This window comes from Heptranchias perlo, chromosome 4, assembly GCF_035084215.1.
Source record: "Heptranchias perlo isolate sHepPer1 chromosome 4, sHepPer1.hap1, whole genome shotgun sequence".
NCBI classification, from domain to species: domain Eukaryota; kingdom Metazoa; phylum Chordata; class Chondrichthyes; order Hexanchiformes; family Hexanchidae; genus Heptranchias; species Heptranchias perlo.
The window spans coordinates 127,037,249-127,055,352 of NC_090328.1; the positions used below are offsets into that span (position 1 = coordinate 127,037,249).

Here is an 18,104-nt window from a genome sequence, read left to right on the forward strand (position 1 = left end):
TGTAGCCATTTTCTTTAAGACCCTTGGATGCAAGCCGGGACTTGTCAGCCTTTACACCCATTAGTTTTCCTAGTACCCACTGCACAAGCCTCTCCTCTAATCACAATGGGACATTTCACTACACCTCCTTCTGTTTCTACTCACACACTCAACACCTGCGTTCATAACCGCTTCCACCTCCTGGCTACATAGCTGCTTCTTCCTCTCATCATGCGCACTGTGCTAAGCTGCCTCACATATCTTCACACTGTTCCATAGGGTACATACTAACCCACTCCCACTTTTCTTGCAGGAGCAGCTAATTCCCAATAGAAGGGAGAGTACAAGAATGGGAGGAAGTACAACCACGTTGCAAACTTTCACTCCAATGGAGTACATTCAGCATTGGAGATACCAAGTCATAGCAGGGTGTTTGAGTATATCCCGTTCCTTTCCCACACACTGTGGAAACAGCTGCATTGCGTTGCTGCTTACCCTCCCCATAACATGCTAACCCTTGTCCATCTACCCCTTTTCTAGGTCCTTCTATGACTCGGGCCCTACAGCTGAGCAGATGGAGGGGGACAATGCTCCCAAAGATACACCATTATTCACTCATACTTTTCCAACTAACAACACAGAGATTGGCACCTCAGGTGGTATAGAAAGTGACTTAGAGGGGTCTGCACAGGGTGATTCACTCAACACAAGTGAGCAGGAGCAGGTGGTGATGGAAAGAATGGTCTGGGAAATGGCTCGACGGAGGACAACCTCGGGTCCTAGCTCTGCTGAAGAGGGCAGGGATGCAGACTTTAGGGCCCAGCCTTGAAAAGAAAAATGTTTTCTTCACACCAGCAATTGCTCAATGTATTGGTCAGCTTGCCAGGGAGCCACCGCTAAATTTTGGATATGGCGGAGGAGTCCGCCATCAACACGTGTGGGATTCTGGTGCATGCCATCCACACACTGCAGTCAACCATGCAGTGTGTGGTCACCTCAATGGACGCTGCAACTGGGCTCTCCTTCTGAGAGTCTGTGGCGCCAACAGTAGCATCTCTCAGGGATGCTCATACTGACGCCATACAGGATCTGGGCTCCACCATCTCCTCTAACTTGGACAGATTGTCAGCTTGAATAGATAGGGATTTCAGGTGTCCTACAATCTGCTCTCTTGCATATCAGTAGGAGTGTTGAGCTGCAACCCACAGCAGGTGCAGCTATGCAATGACAGTGGAACATGCTACCATCTCTCAGGATGACAGCATGTCCGCACCTTCACTACCCTCTCAACCAAAACCCACTCTGGTGCCAGACTGCCCCGGCAGCAGCTAAGATGCTGGAGTCTACTGCTGGGCTCTCTCAGGCCCAAAATCCTAGGGGTCACCAACCATAAGCGTCTCGAGAGCCCTTATCTGAACCACAGCTGCTTTCCACCTTCCATGATGCAGCCACTGGGAGAGCACCTCATAGGAGTCGCAAAGTAGTTAAGAGATCATTTAAGAAATGAGTTGAAGCAGTTCTGCAATATAAAGGGGGTATTACTGATATTCTCTTAATTACACTATTATTAATCTTTGTCCTTGAAATCATTATTTTGCTTAAAAATGCTCAGTGTGTGATTTTTTTGTGATCATTTTCTGCTCCTATAAACTTACACAAAGGGGTAGCTAATGTGCATTATGTCCAGCTTGTGCTGGAGCAATGCAAAACAAGAACACGTCACTTTAGCTCGTCGATTTCCTGCCACTTGGGAACAGTTGATGTCTGATATTGGCAAACAGATAGCACTATGGGTTTGCTATGTAATTTTTACATAGATTTTCTGGCATTATAAACGTATATAAAATGCTATTGATTAATTCCACACAAAGCACTACCATCAGCGTTTAATGTAAATGTACAAAGTCAGACAATAAACTTAAAGGGGTGGAGTTTTCCCTTGTTTCCTCTAGTTTTGCACCCAGATTCCAGTGCAATCAGCCGAACCAGTGGCAAAGATCAGGGAATTTTAAACATAAGTGTTAATTTAGGGTTCTCCACGATCTTTTACGTTGGTTTAAGATTCAATTCCCCCGGATCAGGTCCCGCCCATAAAACTGGCCATGCCCCCAAGTCGACATTGTGAGTTTCCGCTGATTGCGCTGGTTCGGGAAGGCTCTTCAAATTGCATTCATTTTCTTAGGCGCACAGGTACTAGCAGGCATGTTTTAACAGATTTTACATTTCAAAAAATATTTAGTATACTAAGAAGCTGACTAGTGTACACCAATGAAACTAGTAAATAGTTCAGTAGAGTTTTTCTAAGTCATTTTCAGGGATTTTAAATCAGGTTACTCAGAGGTGGAGGACTAAACACTTGTTAAAAATGCTTATTTTAGGTGATAAACATATTTTCAGCTGTATCAATAAAACTGCACTAGGTTACCACTCTTAAATACATCAATGAATATTTTTTAATGCAAAGAAAAAAAAACGATTATGTTCTATTACGCTGCCTGATTGTGCTCGTTAATGGAAGATTTTGTGTTTGTGATTATGCAAATGCATTTTAGCGAAAACTTGAACTGTAACTAACCAGCGCAATTTCGACCCCAATTTCCCGATTGCGCCCAAAGCGGAAACTCTATCCCAAAAAATGTATAGCAAAGATGTTCAGGCTGAAGCAATGGCAAACGTTAAAAATAAACGTTAGTGACAAAAAAATCCATAATTGTCATGTGCTTATATGCAGATTGGGCTGAGTTGCACATGAATACACTAAAACTGCACAGTTTTGTTTGAGATGATTACACTCAAATACAAAGAAAACATGTGCTGTACATAAAATTGTCATGCTAAACATGCGGGGTTGTCATCTCAGTTGGGGTTTCTGAAATGGAGTCAGCAGAATTTTTTTTGTAAATGATTGCTAAAATTATTCAGGATTGGATCAGAAATTTTGTCAAGAAAATTCATCAGAATTAATGGGCTGGACTGCAATTAGGAGCAGATTAAAACTAAAGAATAGTTCACAGCCAGCACACTGAGAAATGAGAAATGAGAAATACTTCTATAATTAAATAAAACATGAAGATGGATATTTGTCATATCTCACGACTGACCTATTCCATTCATGACACACCTATAGATACAACTCTGAACAAACTTATTCTTTTATGTCATCCCAAGGGCGGAGTTACTAAAGAAATTAGGAGAACACACATTCAATATAAATAAAGAATACATGATTTGAAGCTGTGGCACAAAACTTATAGATCTAACTTTATGAAACCGTGCTCCTAGTGGGAAGTATTGCCTGTGGGAGCACATAACGGTACTCAAATTCCCAATATATGCTCCCATGGGCAATGCTCCTTAAAGGGAGTGTTATGTCATAAAATCAGCCATTATGTCCCATGAATAGGTTGTCCCGATAACTCACAAGTGATGAAGTTTAAATTAATTATGGTCAGTACTATAGGTGGGACACAATTTATGGTTCTATATTTAGTTTATACCACATATTAGGTAAGCAAATGATAAATGGTAGGTGCAAATTTTAATTTGTAATTGGAGTAAAATTACTTAACAGATTGTGGAGTGGTTTCAGTGGTGTCACTGTGAACGTTATCTTCGCACTGACTATTTTCAGTTGTAACATAGTTACTATGAAAAGCAAAAATTAATCATGCAGTTGGTGGCATATAATCATGTCTACAATAAAGTAACTTTGTTTCCTTAAATAACGTACATATAGTTCTTAAGTTTAATATTAACATGATTCTGTGTGGGTGAACTGGGTGCGACAGTGAGTTTGAAAACTGGCCTTTCACCTCTGAGACCAGGGGTCAAATCCAGACCAGACTGATGAGATGGAAGTTTCCTCTGAGCTGTTGGCGAGAGGTCCAATGTGAAATGAGTTTGGATAGTCTCAATCCAGGTCCTAATGGCCATTTGCCTATAGCACAAAACTGTCACTAATTTGGCACTAATTAGTAGTCTCACTCGAAAGGCCACAGGATGGCTTTCTTTTTCATTTGTTCTCTGGAATTCGGTGATGCTAGCAAGTCTGCATTTATTGTCCATCTCTAGTTGCCCTGAGAAGATGGTGTTGGAACTTCTCCTTGGACTGCTGGTGTAAGAAATGCAACAAATGTCACACTGCTGCACCTCTGGGGTTGGGGCAGAGGCACATTGTTGGGAATGATTAGAGAAACTTTACTCTGCGTCTGGCTGTTAAATACCTGACCTAGGAGTGTTTGATTCTTTCACAGTGCCTGAAATGGGAGGAGTTCCATTCCCCAGCACTGACATCCCTCTTGATGAGCATACATATAAAAAGTAAAGAAAACATTATTATGGGTACTTGCTACTGTGTTCAAAAGCATGCTAAAAGGATGTTTAGAAGGATAAAGAGGAATGTGGAATTGAGCATAGTTGCAGGTGCAAAACCAATAGCAAGAAATTCTTCCAATATTAGTAGGAGGTTGTAAGGAAAATTGTGAGAGCTTTAAAGGGTGTTAATGGGATTGAAACCGAGCACAAAGAGTAGTTAATATATCAGTGACTACTTCCTTCTAGTCAGCCTAAAGGGCTCAAAACAAACAAATCTCCGGCCCAGTTTTGTTCTGCTCCACCTGTTCTTAATCTATCTACTTGACATGGTGGTAGTACCACACATCACGATGGAGGGTGTCCTGACTGTGTGGTGGTCACTCCTACAGACACATCTGCTACAGGTAGATTGGTGAGGATGAGGTCAAGTAGGTTATTTCCTGATGTTGGTTTTCTCACCACCTGATGCAAGCCCAGTCTGACAGATATGCCTTTCAGGCCTCAGTCAGCTCGGTCAATAATGGTACTATCGAGCCCTTCTTGGTGATGGACATTGTAGTCCCTCACACTGAATACAATCTGTGTCCATGCTGCCCTCATTGCTTCCTCCTAGTAGTGATCAACATGGAGAAGTATTGGTTCATCGGCTGAGGGAGGAGAGTAGGTGCTAATCAGCAGGAGATTTCCTTGCCCATGTTTGACCAGAAGCCATGAAATTTTATGGAGGCAAGAGGCAACGTTGAGGACTGCAAAGACCACTTCCGCCCCCACCCACTGACTGGTGGGTCTGTCCTACCGGTGTGATAGAATATTTTCCGCTTGCCTGCATGAGTGTAGCTGCAACAACACTCAAAAAGCTTGACATCATCCAGGACAAAGCGGTTTACTTGATTAGCACCCCATCCACTAGCCTAAACATCCACCCCCTCCACCAGCAGTATACCATGTGCTATCTACGGAATGCATTACAGCAACTTGCCAAGGCTTCTTCAGCAGCACCTCTCAAACCCGCGACCTCCACCACCTAGAAGGACAAGCGCAGCAGGTGCTAGGAAAGCAATCACCTCCAAGTTCCCCTCCAAGTCACAGATCATTCTGATTTGGACGTATATCGCCGTTCTTTCATCATCACTGGGTCAAAAATCTGCATCTCCCTACCCAACAACATTGTGGAATCATCTCCACCACACAGACTGCAGCAGTTCAAGATGAAGCTCACCACCACCTTCTCCGGACAACTAGTGACGGATGATAAATGCCACCGACGCCCATATCCACAGAATGAATTATAAAAAGGCGATCTAAAGCTGGATGGACTGGAAACAGGGTGTGGCAGTTTGGGAATGGGTCAGTTAGTTCAGGTTTGGCCAGGCCGGGTTGGGAAGGCTTTTTGAACGATATAGTAGATCTCTCAAGGCATTACTTAGTGTTACATGGGGAAGTTAGAAAGGAGCCGCACCAGAACTACAGGCATCAGCCTCAATGGCGAGCTTGAGCTCTAGGTCCCTGACAATGATTAGGTCTTGAGGGCCAAGACTTAATGGCTGCATGTCGAACAGGAGTTGGGTAATTTTATGGGTAAATTAAAATATTTACATTGTGACATATTTGTCATGATATGAATTGTATTTTCTACCTACGTGTAGTCAGCTGGCTGAAGAAAATAATATTTTGAGCAATTTGATGAGTCTTGATCTGGTGCACTTGCGACAGCAAAATTTTGGCCCTACAAAGTCTAATAGCTGTTAAGTAAACACTGGGTGAGGTCATAGTTTAATTGCACTTCAGGCTGCAGGTCAGAACAGGCTGTCTTTACAACTTTATACTTTTTTTGAAAATGTGAAACAGAAATGTGCAGTATGATGTTAGGGAAATGTTATCTATCTTACAAATATTACAGACTGCATACAGTCTACTTCTCTTAATTCAACATTCAAATTACTTCTCTTGACTCAGATTATCTGAATCAACACCATTCTGCAGTGCTCTTTCTTCAAACGTTCCCTAGTTCAAATAACTACTTATTGTTGCTGAGTAATAAACAGAGAACTTAATGCAAAAATTAGCTAACAGGCTAATTAACATCATTTTCAGAAAATTCTATCTGGCCTTACCTGTCAGAAATCCCTGAGGAAAGAAGAATCCAGAAATCCAGAAGGACTTTGGTTGGCCTCGTTTGATCCAATTCTAAAAATAAGACAAGGAAAAATGAGAACTGAGCAATCATTTCCACATATTGTAACACTTGACAGTCCGTGCTATCCCATTAGACTGCATATATAAAATTACAATATTATGTAGTTAATACGACCAGTTACCTTGCAAGGGATATCAAAACCAATACGAAGAACTTTTATAGTTATATTAGGAAAAAGAGGGTGGTCAGGAGCAGTGTTGGCCCCTTAAAAACTGAAAGTGGGGATATTGTCATTGACAATGGGGAAATGGCGGACATGTTGAACAATTACTTTGTGTCAGTATTTACAGTAGAAAAAGAGGATAGCATGCCGGAAATCCCAAGAAAACTAATATTGAATCAGGGACAGGAACTCGATAAAATTAACATAAGTAAAACAACAGTAATGAAGAAAATAATAGCACTAAAGAGTGACAAATCCCCAGGACCAGATGGTTTCCATCCCAGGGTTTTAAAGGAAGTAGGTGAGCACATTGCGGATGCCCTAACTATAATCTTTCAAAGTTCTCTAGATTCAGGAACTGACCCTCTGGATTGGAAAATTGCACATGTCACTCCGCTTTTTAAGAAAGGAGAGAGAGGGAAACCAGGGAATTATAGACCAGTTAGCCTAACATCTGTTGTGGGGAAAATGCTGGAGTCTATAATTAAGGATAGGGTGACTGAACACCTCGAGAATTTTCAGTTAGTCAGAGAGAGCCAGCATGGATTTGTGAAAGGTCGGTTGTGCCTGACAAACCTGATTGAATTTTTTGAAGAGGTTACTAAAGTAGTGGACAGGGGAATGTCAATGGATGTTATTTATATAGACTTCCAGAAAGCATTTGATAAGGTCCCACATAAGAGACTGTTAGCTAAGATAGAAGCCCTTGGAATCGAGGGAATAGTACGGACTTGGTTAGGAAGTTGGCTGAGCGAAAGGCGACAGAGAGTAGGGATAATGGGTAAGTACTCACATTGGCAGGATGTGACTAGTGGAGTCCTGCAGGGATCTGTCTTGGGGCCTCAATTATTCACAATATTTATTAACGACTTAGGTGAAGGCATAGAAAGTCTCATATCTAAGTTTGCCGATGACACAAAGATTGGTGGCATTGTAAGCAGTGTAGATGAAAACGTAAAATTACAAAGGGATATTGATAGATTAGGTGAATGGGCAAAACTGTGGCAAATGGAATTCAATGTAGACAAATGTGAGGTCATCCATTTTGGATCAAAAAAGGATAGAACAGGGTACTTTCTAAATGGTAAAAAGTTAATAATAGTGGATGTCCAAAGGGACTTTGGGGTTCAGGTACATAGATCATTGAAGTGTCATGAACTGGTGCAGAAAATAATCAATAAGGCAAATGGAATGCTGGCCTTTATATCTAGAGGACTAGAGTACAAGGGGGCAGAAGTTATGCTGCAGCTATACAAAACCCTGGTTAGACCGCACCTGGAGTACTGTGAGCAGTTCTGGGCACCGCACCTTCGGAAGGACATATTGGCCTTGGAGGGACTGCAGCGTAGGTTTACTAGAATGATACCCGGACTTCAAGGATTAAGTTACGAGGAGAGATTACACAAATTGGGGTTGTATTCTCTGGAGTTTAGAAGGTTAAGGGGTGATCTGATCGAAGTTTATAAGATATTAAGGGGAACAGATAGGGTGGATAGAGAGAAACTATTTCCGCTGGTTGGGGATTCTAGGAGTAGGGGGCACAGTCTAAAAATTAGAGCCAGACCTTTCAGGAGTGAGATTAGAAAACATTTCTACACACAAAGCGTGGTAGAAGTTTGGAACTCTCTTCTGCAAACAGCAATTGATACTAGCTCAATTGCTAAATTTAAATCTGAGATAGATAGCTTTTAGGCAACCAAAGGTATTAAGGGATATGGGCCAAAGGCAGGTATGTGGAGTTAGATCACAGATCAGCCATGATCTTATCAAATGGCGGAGCAGGCACGAGGGGCTGAATGGCCTACTCCTGTTCCTAAGTTAGTCAATCCAATTTTAAATTCCTGTGTGTTTTATTTCCTTTTTTTTAATTAAAGGAGAATATATTTTGTTTTGCCTGGCATGTCAACAGATGAGATAGAAACGATTATTTATTCATAATTCTTCCTCTTCCTTATAGGCTGCTTGGCCCAAGTCAAGATGAGAGGCAGGTGACCTGCTCTCAGGCTTCTGTGTATATCATTATCTGAGCCAGCTGCTCGGAGATGACCAACATCAGCCTGGGTGTCTCCCTACTGATTTTTTTTTCTCTCCCTCCCTTCAGCGACGCACGATATTTTTAAATGCTACCTTTTGTTGCACACAAATAAATTGTCAGGAGAAATATTTGAGTTTTTGAGACATGTTCTCCTGCACTCAATCTATTCGTGACAGCCTGAATTATCGGGTAGGTTTTAACTGTTCAATGGCTGACTGGCAGCGTCTGATGGCTGGCCGCACAGTAGTGGCAGCAGGAGGCTTGGCCTATTTTGAGGGCCGGGCCTCATTACCATGCCACTGGCACTCTGCAGGCCCTGCTGCAGCTCACTAGCTCCAGGCGGATGCAATATTGGGCAGCCCAGAGGCCAATCGGCAGGCAGTAAAGTAGCTCTGGGGTGGTGTGGGGTGGTGGGGGGGGGCGCGGGTGGGGGGAGGAGAGGGAGCGATCATGAGGGTAGGAAGCAGCGGCCCACATTATTTGTGTGGAACTGGTCCTCCTGGCACCACAAAGACGATTTATATCTGTTTTTGGTCCTCTTCAGCTGTACCACTGGATAAAACGGGCCGGAGAATGCACAGTGCGTGCTCCGTCCAGCTGTCTCCCAAACTGGCAATCGGGGTCCTCTGTGTGTCATAGGACCCAAATTTGCATATTAGAAGGGCCCAACAACTGAAACAGGCAGACGCTCCAGTCGCCCAATGGTCGGCCCCTTTCAGGATGGCGTCAGCCAGATTGCGAGCGGGAATACAGCGGTAAGTTTTCCCCATGATTTTTGGGGCGATACCAACCCGTTCCTGCCTGGCGGAGCCCAGTGAAAGTATCCACCAAAATCTGTTCCACAAAACATAAGGAAGAGTGGAACAAGAGGAGGTCATTCAGTCTAACCCCTTTAACGAAGGCAAATGACTGGAGATAAAGCCTCCAAAAAGAGAGAACTGTGTGCAATTTCTCCCTGACCCTCAAAAGCAATCGAGCAAAAGCTTTAGGGTTTTAATCTAGTATTCTAAATATAAATAATCCAATCCTAACTAGATCCTTTCTACAAAATACATTCTCAGGGCCCCAGTAGAGCTGAAGCCGTAGCAGTCTGTCGTGGATTTTAACATGTATGCCTATTCTTGATGGTTTACAACATCAACCAATGGTCTGATGGAAAGATTTTGACCTGGAAGCTTAGAACCCACAGCAGGCGAGAATGGCAGGGCCTTGTTTGGACTTATGCAGTTACAGTTTCCATTCCTTCCTGATGGAGGGCAGATTAATGTATGAATGCCAATACTTGTATAACCTTTAAACCTTTTTGTCACAAAAAAAAAATCCATGCAGCTCCTTCATAAAACAGTTAATCACCATTACATTAGCTATGTTTAGTGCATTCAAAGACAGAACACAGGGATTAGTTTAGGTGACTCTGATTGAACCAGAACTATCCACTGATTAGGAGATTTTTTCTTTTTCACTTAAATTCAATATCGTGACTTTCTGCAAGTGCAATGGAAACCACAGAAATAGCATGAAAGTAACTTAAGAGATTAACAGTAGAGAACTTAAACGACCTAGACTGCACAAGATTTGACTGAAAGTGTAAAGTGAAGTCTATAAGAGTCAGTCATTTGCCAATCAAATATATTTTCAAAGTAAAATATATAAGTTCCAGTGCAGCATCATAACGGTAGTGTGATTTGGGTTTGTTCCTGTGTAATTCCCCAATTGAGATGGCAAGTAGAAGCTAGAGGCAGGAGTGACAACAAACTATTGCACAAATCCCCCAAGAAACTTTTTGCACAGTACTTTGCAACTGGATCAAAAGAAGAAGCATTGCATGAGAGCAATGGCCAGAGACTACAGTGTGATGTGAGTGGAACCAAAAATAAGAGAGAATTAGCTGTACAAAAAGGACAGAAATGAAAAAAAAAAGCCTGAAAAGTTTGTACCAATGTTTACTCTTCAAGAAGCTCTGTGATTAAGTGAACAATCTGGTACTGAGCCATGCAGAATAGGAAATGAATAGAATTGGTATCATGCACCCTTGGATAGTAAGGTTGAAAATCAGCCAAGGTTCCCACTCCTGATCACCTTTCAGGGTTCCTTCCCATTTGTGATCACCATCCAGTGACCCCTGCTGGAAAATATACATCTGTAGATGCCTGGTGAGACCAGGATCGAGTTTAATTGCAAGGCTCAAACTTACATAGCCTGCAACATTCACTGCTAGGCTCATACCCGAAATGACTATTTAGATAGGTCTTGGAAAGTGGCTGACACCCATAAAGCCATACCAATGAGTCAGTACCTTCAGGAAAGACTGTGAGAAAATTGGAGGAATAAAGAGATTTTCCTAAAAACTTATCCCTAGTGGGCCTATCTTTGCTCTAAAATCCAGGACAAGGTTTGTTAATCCTAAAAAAAAATCCATTCCAAATTTTTCATCTGGGCTGAACATCTGCACCCACTTTCATGCTGCCAACAACCATGGTTGCATGTAGAAAATGCCTGATTCTCTCAACGGCTCAATGAATTCTTCCAGTATGTGGCTCAGCCACGCAGACAAGGAAGGTCCCAGAAATGATCCTCAGAATGTGTTGTTCGCTGATCGCAGGCAGGGTAGCAGTAGAGGCACTACAACTGGCCTCAGTGCCCCTGGTTTAGAGAGGGGTAATTTCAACCAGAGTTTCTGTTCCTCTTCGCTATCCAATGATACGCACTGAAAACGTAGGGTGTGTGGCTATTGGGTGAGGATATGGTTGGGCCTAGTTGATTGTGAAACTCTCTGATGTTGAATATCTTATCGACACACACTGCCAAGCTCACTCATAAATAATGGTCATTTGGGTAAGGTACTAGATGGTAACTGTCACCTCATGGAACTGCCTCCAGTAAGGATCAGTGTCCTCAGGGTGGGGGGGAGGTCATAAGGAGAGTGAAGAAAATTAGCAGAGAAAATTGCCAAAGTTGTTTGATTCCCATTAGTGATAAATTTAAACATTTAAATTAATGATTCATGTCGTCTGCTGGAAAATAGTCAGACACTCAGACATAATTTTCTGGACAATAAGGCCTTGCAGCCACCAATCAGAATTTAGGGCCCACTGTCTGTTCGATTTGGCCAGAGGCAAGAGGATTTAAAAAAGTGTTAATTTGGATGAAAACAAAATACTTAAGTCACCTCTTATCGGTGAAATTCAGATAAATAGAACATTATGTGATAGAAATAAGAATATCTGATTCTTAACTCTACCCCAAGACATCATCAAATGTACAGAATATTGCACTGGCAGCTCACTTACATATCAACTATCTGCATCTATTGAAAAATCCAGTACACTGCAACACCTGAACCAACAAAGTGAATTGTTCATCTATACATATGCAGTATTATCAACTTTATGTCAAATTTTAATTCTCCACTGCTGTTTTGTACACTTTGTGTAAAATGTTCAGTAGTCCCCTCACATTTCTGTTTTTACAGATCAAGAACTTTTAATCATATGTGAAAAATTGTCAGGAGACAACTTCCCACAATGTATAAAAGGTACTTGTGAAACATGTATACCCACCATGCAAAAAAGGGAGATGTACACCATTTGAGATGTTCAATGTTCCTCCATCCAAAAACATAGAAGTACACTATAACTAGACTGAAGCCCTTAAAATGATGTTCCCTTTGTATTACAGGAGTACTTCAAGTGCAATGGGGCAGTAGCTTTATCGCTAGTTCTCATCTCAGTCTCGTCTCCTGCTCCATGGCACCTTCTCATCCTCTTACATCCATCCCACCTCGTGCTTAAAACCCTGATCATATACTACCCTCCGAAGCCTCATACCAACTTCCTTAATAAGGTTTCCTCCCTTCTCTTTTACCTTAGCCTCATCTCCAAATAACTCCTCACCTTCTATGCCTAAACTCCACTAGTTTCATCTCCTTCCCTGCCTTCCACTTGTCAATCAATCTCAATCAATCCTTCACGTAAAGTTTCCTAACCATAACTCCCTCAACCTTAACGCATGCAACTTCTTCACTTCCAGGTTCTCTATCGCAGACAAGGCTATCTCTGACCACTTCATTATCTCCCTTATTATTCGCAACCTCTTGCCTTCTCCCAATCTCACCACTCTCCCTCAACAAAAACTTTCCTCATTAATTCACTTTTAAATTCGCAACTTCACCTTATTTGGCCCTCCATTCTTCTGCTGTAGTTTACCTACTCAACTACTCCCTCACCTCTATCTTCGATGTTCATGTTCCCACCAAATCACTCACTGTCTCCAATCACTACCTGTCCCTGGTACAGTCTCATTTTTCATTCCCTTAGGTCCAAGGACAGAAAACTTGAGTGCACCAGACACACAACTGGTCTAGTCATTAATCGCCCTGATTCGGGGCGACCATGTTAGAAACATAGAAAAGCATAGGAACTATTGTGTCTCCCACTCCTCAACCAAATCCCCCTATTTCTCCAGGAGGTTAAGGTCAAACTAAGGCTCCTTCTCTCCATCACAAACCAGCTTCTCAATTGCCTTTCTCCACTCCTTCCACACTCACCTCCAATGCCAAGGATGTAGAGCTCATGAATTTCTACCTCTGTATAATTAAGGCTGTCCAAGCAAATGCCTCTGCTGCCACCTTGCCCTTTTTCTATCATTTGCTCCCGACCACTCCAGTCTCAGACCCACTTTACTTCTGACACCGCTGTTTCTTTCCCTTCTCCCTTCCACCCTCTCCAAGTTCTTTTTTGCCATGAAACCCACCTCTTTCACTCTTGATGCCTTCCTCACTCAACTATTCTTCCTGGTCCATGTTACCTGACCTTGTTAATGGCTCCCTATGTTCAGGCACCATCCCTCTTCCATTCAAAGCTATCATCACTTCCTTTCTCAAAAAGCCCACCCTCAGCCTGGCCTCCTCTCCAATGCCGCCTCTTCTCCAAACTCAGTAAGGTCCTTGAATATATCACCACCTCCCAGCTCCATGCTCACTGCTACCAAAACTCTGTTTGAATTGCTTCAATTCAGCTTCCATCCTGCTGACAGCACCAAGACATTCCTGACCAAAGTTATAAATTACATCCTCATGACTGTAACCTTGGTGCGTTATCCTTTCTTTTCCTCCTTCATCTTTTCACAGTGTTTGATATGATTGACTACACCATCCTTCCCCATTGCCTCTCCTCCACCATTGAGCTCCATGGAACTGTTCTTCCATGGTTCCACTCTTACCTGTCCCAATGCAGCCAATGCATCTCCAGCAATGGCATCTCTTCTCAACCCCATACGGTCGCCTCTGGAGTCCCCCAAGGATCTATGCTTGCTCCCCTTCTCCTCGTCTACATTACTACCCCTCAGTGAGAGCGTCTGAAGACAGAGAGTCTATTTCTATATTTACATTAACATGGAGATCCACCTTCCATCAACCCCATGAACCGCCTATCAGATTGCCTGTCATGGATGAGGCAAATTTATTCCAAATGAATATCGGGAAGACTGAAGCAATTATTTTCATCTCTGCTGCCTTGCCAATGACCCCACCCCCTTCTTGTCCACTTGCTCAGTCTGAATCACTAAGTCCTGCTCGCCCATCACCCCATCTTTGCTGACTGACACTTGCTCCCTTGTCCCCTAATGCATTAAATTTAACATCCTTGTCCTTATCTTCAAATTTCTCCATGGCCTTGCCCCACCCTATCTTTGCCACTGCCTTCAGCCTTACATCCCTTCTGCAAACTCCGGTCCACCAACCATAGCCTTCTCTGCATCCCCCATCCCTTCATCCCACGACTAATGGCAGAACCTTCAGTCACCTCCACCTTTTAAAACCTCGTAACACTCATCTCTCTGACCTAGCTTTCAGTCACCTTTCCTACCTATCGCACGATGACTTGGTATCAGTTATTTTCATTTATTCACTTTTTTTCACCTCTGTAAAGCACCGTGGGACATTTCCTACAATAAAGCCACTACATAAATCCAAGTTGTTATTGAAATGGTTCTATAGTATACTGCGACTGCTACAGGTGTGAAATCTTCCCCATTCATGTAATGAGGCAATGCAATGGCAGCAACGGATAAACAATTACAAATTTCATTTCTGGCTGGAAATCCTTCCTGATGGCTGGAGAAACCACATATTAACTTGTACAAGTGACTGAACACTCCTCCAAAGGCAGCAGCGCCATTGAAGCTGGACTGTTAGCAGTGCTATAATGCCTATGGAGAGGGAGGCCTCTCATTTGCTCCCACCCACTCGTATAAGAAACCCAATGTTGTCTTTCTGCAACTGGATAATTATTCATTATTTATTAAAGTTATTTTTACCAAGTAGACTACTCCCTAAAATTAACGTTTTTCTTCAACAAGTTCCTGCCCAAACACTTACAAAAAAATCATACGCATACAAGGATAAAATAATCCAAATTTATCAGCAATTGTGGACTTCACACTTTGTTTCCATGTGTGCTCATGACCCGTAATCCAGTGATGTACACACCAGTCACAATATACTATGCATAAAGACCAAAAACTAATTGGAATATATAATATATTACATTCATTTCTTGATTTTTCTGAGCAGTTTTAAAGGACAGCTTCATGTTGACTATAACTGGAAGAATTGAAAGCTACTGACTACTGGGGCTCGATATTAGCAGGGCGGTGGGTTCTCAGCGGGGGGTCGACTGGGCGCGTGGGTAACGCGCCCGGTGAAATCAGTGTGCTCCGCACGGAATTACAGGCTAATTGGAGCCACTTACTTGTGCTTCCGGGTTTCCCGCTGGTAAGCTGCGCGGCGGGCGGACTGCGCATGCGCAGTAAAGTCTGTCAGCTGGAGGAGCCCTATTTAAAGGGGCGGTCCACCAATGCTCCTCCTGCAGCAAACAACCAATGCTAAACCATGGAGCACGCCAGAGGGAAGGCTGCCCCAAGATTTTCAGACTCCTCACTCCAGCTGCTGCTGGATGGGGTGAGGAGGAGGAGGGAAATATTTTTCCCATCTGATGGGAGGAAGTGCCCTTCCTCCACCACGAAGAAGGCCTGGCTGGAGGTGGCCGAGGAGGTCATCTGCTGCAGTAATGAGCCACGAACCTGGGTCCAGTGCAGGAAGAGATTTAATGATCTAACCAGGTTAGGCAAAGTGAGTATACTTACGCATTCTCCCACACTCTGTCTTCCACATCACCTCCACCACCACACAACCCCTTCTGCACTGCCACCACAACGCTCTCGCATCACTCCTCACATCCACTCAACTATCATCCTCACCTTGCCTGCACGTACTCACCACCCCTGTCACCATTCAAACACTACCACGCAACCCAATCCTCATACAATCTCATGGCTATGTTGCACACGGACCCTCCCATGCATCTCCCTCACGCTCGACCCCACCCACACCAATGCATGCAGCGGCTCACCATGCAACCATCACTCAATCACGTCTCTGTGTTTTGCCTTGATAGGAGAAGAGATGCCAGAATGCCCGGGAGAGGGCACGGACCGGAGGGGGCCCGCCACACCAGGTGGTCCTAATGGACGCGGAGCAGCAGTCGTTGGACATCAGCTGCACGCTGGAGTGCCTGTCCGTGGCAGATGCCGAGGCTGGGATTGCACATGCGGCCGGTGACAGAAAGCTAACACTTAGCACTCATGATAGTGAATGATCTTAGCATCACTTGGCATCTGCAGCACCTCAACATCTGTCCACATGCCTAATATAGCTTTCTGATCTCTTGCAGGGCCGTCTGCAAGCGCCGTGAGCATGGAGGGCGATTCCTCAGAGGACCTGCTGGTCTCTGAGGGTCCATCGTCACATCTGAGCCATGCATCCACCAGCACAGATACATACACCTCTGTGGGTCCCCGTCCTCACTTAGTTGGGCTTGCACATGGTGAGTCACCATGCACAAGTGAGCACGAGCAGACCTTGGTGGCAGGGGCAGCCATGGAGAGTCCGCGTCGGTGGGAGCATTCTTCTCCAGGCTCTGCTCAGCTGGATCCAGATGCTGAACCCTGGGGGCCAGCCATGAAAAGGAAAGTCATCGAGGGGCGGCAGCACATTGCCGAGGTGCTGGAACAGGTGCCATGCGCACTCTCCACAATCGCGCAGAAGATGGAGGAGTCCAACTCCTGCATGAGGGGAATGGCGGCACAGGTACAGGAGGGTATCTCCGAGATAGTGTCGCAGGGACATGAAGGCATCTCTGAGATAGTGTCGCGGGTATGTGCGGGAATATCTGCGGTGGAGGAAAGGCTAGCCTCCCTCGAGCATCAAGCACGGCTCAACAATGAGTCCATTCAGGTCCTGACAACGGCTGTTCCGATCCAGGGTGAGCAACATTCTGCCGCCTTGAACAGGCTGACAGATACTTTACAGGTGGCCTTCCAAGGCCTCACACAAGTCCTTCAAACTGCCGTCCAACAGGGTGGAAGGAGTGATGTGGGCCTGGGCCACGAGAGGGATGATGGTGAAAGGGGACATGGAAGTGGAGACGCCACTCAAAGCACTCCCACGTCTCACCCGTTGCCCCCCTCTCAACCAGTACCCGCAATGCTGCCCCCTCTCCAGGTGGCCGAGTCTGCCCCTGCACAGGTGCAGGTGGAGCAGTCTTTGGAGGGGCCCTCACGGGCACTCAAACCCAGAGGGCGTCTGCCCAAAGAACCTCATTGGTCAGGGCATGAACAAGAGCAACCTGCCACTACCTCTGCCAAAGCCACAGGGGTAGCACCAGGTAGGGGTTCCCGGAAACGCAAGGCGAAGGTTTTGTGAGCACAAAGGGAATGCACAAGGGTGTCTGATGATTTGTCATGTTTTTCATTTTATATTTGTTTTGTTTCACATGCACAATAAATATTATTATTATCACCACTACTGCCACGTCTTGCCCATTCTTGACTGGCTTGTGGAATAGGTCCCTTTCATGGGGTTCACCATGAACACGCACACTTGATGCCACCCATTGTGTCACTGCAGAGTGGGTGTAGGTGTATTTGCAGGGCTCTTTTGAGCAGACGACTGAGAGACGCCGGCGATGTTCCTGGTGGCACCCTGGAAGGATGCGGAGGAGAAGTTGTTGAGGGCAGTGGTGACTTTGACAGCGACAGGTAAGAAGATGGTGCTCGGGCCAGCCAGGAGCAGCTCGGCATCAAGGAGGCTGCAGATGTCCACGACTACATGTCGAGTGACTCTGAGCCTCCATGTGCACTGCTGCTCAGAGAGGTCCAGGAAGCTGAGCCTCAGTCTGTACACCCTGTGGCGAGGGTAGTGCCCTCTGCGACGCATCTCTCTCTGCGGTTGCCCTCCCTCCTGCTGTGCAGGTGGATGTGTCACAGCACTGTGTTGTGGAGCTCCACGTGTCAGAGGTGGACGGCGTGGCCGGCGAGGCTGGTGATGCTGTTCGCCCTCCGAGGAGGTCATGACTGCA

The 18,104-nt window shown here is 44.6% G+C and overlaps 1 protein-coding gene across 1 annotated transcript in view; it reads right to left on the reverse strand.

Annotated features, from left to right (window-relative positions):
* The window catches only part of dnah6 (dynein, axonemal, heavy chain 6), a 475,651-nt gene that overhangs the window by 15,554 nt on the left and 441,993 nt on the right, over positions 1-18,104 (reverse strand). Inside the window, exon 74 of the mRNA XM_067983622.1 lies at positions 6,408-6,480. Within this exon, the coding sequence (XP_067839723.1) occupies positions 6,408-6,480 (73 nt within the window). The remainder of the gene's footprint in view (positions 1-6,407; positions 6,481-18,104) is intronic.